General features: G+C 33.4%; 1 protein-coding gene across 1 annotated transcript; it reads left to right on the top strand.

Moving 5' to 3' along the window:
- Positions 1 to 360: 360 nt before the first annotated feature.
- On the top strand, positions 361 to 3,437 carry LOC131635959 (cystinosin homolog). The gene is made up of 8 exons (XM_058906594.1): positions 361 to 658; positions 741 to 873; positions 990 to 1,079; positions 1,166 to 1,290; positions 1,927 to 1,969; positions 2,548 to 2,665; positions 2,763 to 2,812; positions 3,040 to 3,437. Exons 1-8 carry the CDS (start codon positions 540 to 542, stop codon positions 3,193 to 3,195), a joined length of 834 nt encoding a protein of 277 aa, XP_058762577.1. The 5' UTR covers positions 361 to 539; the 3' UTR covers positions 3,196 to 3,437.
- The last annotated feature ends 246 nt before the right edge of the window (positions 3,438 to 3,683 follow it).

Raw genomic sequence — 3,683 nt, 5'->3', positions numbered from 1 at the left:
ACTTTGTTACTACCTTAGTTCCTTTATAATTGTCACATTTTAAGTTTTTCCACTAACCAAGACAACCAATGATTATTGTTATTTTTTAAGTAATGATTATTATTTTTCTAATAATACCCTAAACTTTTTAATACTTTATTTAACTTTTTCTCTGTCTCTATCATAATGATTAGGAGTAATTTTGACAAAACAACAAAAATATTTTGTTAAACTTTGAAATGTGACACTTAAACAAATTTTTTTCACAAAAGTGACAATTATAAAGGAACGGAGGGAGTAACAGATTGAATATAGCCGGAATAGCATCCCAAATTCGTTGTTCCTTGAGAGTTGAGCCAAACAAATTACTCATCATAACGTGTTGCTCTTGCTCTTACACAAACAATGACTTTCCTCTCTAGCTTTCAATCTTCTTTTCTATTTTTTCCCACACAACAAATATATTCTCAGAACAATTTCCGGGGCCCACACACTAATACAGTTAATTTTTATTCTCGTGATCGTTGTAACACAGAGAGAGAAGAAAATTGAAGATAGAAATGGCGTCTTGGAATTCAGTTTCATTAGAAGTAACTTACGAAATTCTCGGCTGGTTCGCTTTTATTGCATGGTCCATCAGTTTCTACCCTCAAGTCATCTTAAATTTTCGAAGAAAAAGGTTCCTATTTCTAATTTCTTATTCTCCTTCAATCTTTTTCATTCCGTTTGATTAATTTAAACCCTCAATTTTTCAATTTCAGCGTCGTTGGACTCAACTTCGATTTCGTTCTCTTAAACCTAACCAAACATAGTTCCTATCTCATATACAATGCTTCTCTCTACTTTAGCTCCGCTATTCAGAAACAATACTTCCAGAAATACGGTTATGATCAGGTAACTTTCATTCACCAATCACAAACTTGTAATCTAATCGCTTTTATTTTTAATCATTTATTTAAACTGTTTATTCGAAATTCTTAATTTTAATGGTGTAATTTTATTTATTTCAGATGATACCGGTGGCTGCAAATGATGTTGCTTTTTCGATTCATGCAGTTGTGCTGACGGCAATTGCGTTGTTTCAGATTGCAATCTATGAAGTAAAAATGATGTTTATTCCTTTTTGGCGAGTTTTATGGCTGAATTATCTGTTTTTATGAACTTGGAAACTGTTTTTTTATTGTAGCGTGGAAGTCAGAAATTGTCGAAAATTTCGATTGGGATTGTCTCGGTTGTTTGGCTGACTGCTGCAGTTTGTTTCTTTGTTGCTTTGTCTGATCATTCATGGCTTTGGCTTCTCAACGTTTTCAAGTATGTTGTCTCTGCTGGTGTGGTTAATTGCATCTGTTTGAGGCTTTTTGAAATTTCAACTTTGCTTCTGTGATTGATTATATGTGCTTGTGTGGTTAAATGCATTACTTTTTTTTTTGGAATTGGATCGTTGCTTATTGTAAATGGTAATGCTAAGCTTAAACTGCCTCAAAGGCTCATGGCCTTCTCTTGTTAATGGGGTTGTTAAAAATCTTTCATCGGACAATATGTGGCATGATCATAGGTTTATAATTAGGGGCATTCATCATGTTACAAGCCGGTTTTGTATAGATGAGTTAGATCCAACCAACATACTATAAAATTGTATCAATGTCTGGTTTAAGATCGGTCGAGCCACCTACTACTACTAGGTGTCTGCCATCGTGCAACCCACCATTTATATCCACGCACCCAGCTCAATAGTATTGGACGTGAGGGAGTTTGTTAAGAGTCTCACATCGGATAGAATGTGGTAAGAAAATATGTTCGTAAATGGGGGTAATCATCGTCTTACAGATCAGTTTTGTAGAGATGAGTTAGGCCTAACCAACATACTATAATATGGGTATCTGATTGCCATAGCCTGTGAATATGATATACAGTTCTAACATTTTGTTTAAATTGATCATTTTGCAGCTCAATTCAAGTGCTTATGACTACTATAAAGTACATTCCCCAGGTTAGAATTTCCTTTTGTTTTCTTTTTTTATGCAGATAATTGTTGAGTAGCATTTTTTTTAACAAAAATAAACTCCTTACAGAACCTAATTTATTGGTTGTACTTCTAATGCATATCAAACTATTTTCATGTTCTTCTCAAAGTCCTTGTAGTCTACTATTCTAGCTTAATATCTTTCTTTTTCTTAGAAAACAGAAACAAATTAATTATTATGGAAATACAAATTGAATGGAATGAATAAAGGTGGCACCCAATTCTTTGATTCTTTCTTTCTATCTAGTAATGGAATCAGGAGTCCTCTAAAAGTTTGAACCCTTCGTATAGCTGTATTGGTTTGAAGGACCATTTTTCTATGACTTCCATGACGCTGGTGGCATGAAATTTTTTTGAGACATAAATTTCGTGTCCCCAAATAAACTCTTTCTCAAAAACGAAATAACACAGGCATAGTTGGTGAAGTAACATTAATTGATTGCTGTTTTTCCCCTGAGTTCATCATAACAATAAATCAAAGAGAACTCTACATCATTATTTCCAGCTTCTTGCTTTTCATTTAATAATTTTTATCATGAATGTAGGTAAGCATGAACTTCCTAAGGAAAAGTACTGATGGATTCAGCATTGGTAACATTCTACTTGACTTTTCTGGAGGAATAGCAAACTATGGACAGATGGTGGTGCAATCAATAGATCAAGGTCTGTTTGTCATGAACTCCCGTCTCTGCGTTTTGATGGGTCTTCTTGCCATTTGATTCTATATTTCAACTGACATCTTTAAATCCTATCTTTCCAGATTCGTGGGTCAACTTCTATGGCAATATAGGAAAAGTGTTGCTCTCTCTGGTATGGAAAACTCTCCTAATGCAATATTTTGCATCATTACTAAGTTTAGCTTGTTCTAATTCTGTTTTACTTCGATATCATTATTTTAATCTTAGAAGTATGGTACTCCATTTTAGTTCAAGAAGTAAGGGCTTGTTAGATTTTTGTTTCTACCTTGTTTTTGCTTTCAACTATAAACATGGATTCTGTGTTTTTTATTTTTATTTTAATGGAATACATAATTGCAGGTATCTGTATCCTTTGACATTATTTTCATTATTCAACATTATGTGCTGTATCCTGCTAAAAAACCCTCCAAATTGGTAACCACCGGCGACGATGAAGATCAAACTAGAGAGCACCTTGTCAGGCCTTCTGATGAGTCTCCACCAGAGAATGTGTGAGATGAGACATGATTTGGTTCATAATATATATTCAAAGGAGCATCAAGATCGAATCAGAAAGCACCTTGACAGGAATGTTGAAAAAGAAGTGAATTCTAATGTGTATCAAGTTTCCCATTGAGTCCTATCATGATCAAAACTAGGATTATTTTGTCTCATGTACCAGGAGAATCATTTTTCCTGGACTTCACCAAACTTTGCTATATAATTTGTATAATAAGTTAAAAAAAAATTTGTATTGATCTTTATGCCTATTTATGTCATAAATTTAGACCGACTAGCTAGCTTTCTATAGACAAACTGTGAAAAGAAAAAGCCTTCTACTGACAAATTTACTAAGTTCCCTACCCAAACCCGGTCAAAAGTTCAAATTAAAAACCAGTGACATTTTTTATTTAAATAATACAAGATTTATTGAAAAGTTAAAAGCTAATCAAATTGGCCTTTGGAGATGTTTTGGAGAGACTCGAAAGAAACGTTTATTAATT

This window comes from Vicia villosa, unplaced genomic scaffold, assembly GCF_029867415.1.
Source record: "Vicia villosa cultivar HV-30 ecotype Madison, WI unplaced genomic scaffold, Vvil1.0 ctg.001598F_1_1, whole genome shotgun sequence".
Lineage (NCBI taxonomy): Eukaryota > Viridiplantae > Streptophyta > Magnoliopsida > Fabales > Fabaceae > Vicia > Vicia villosa.
Note: the sequence above shows the minus strand (reverse complement) of the source record. Positions and strands in the feature narration are given on the sequence as shown.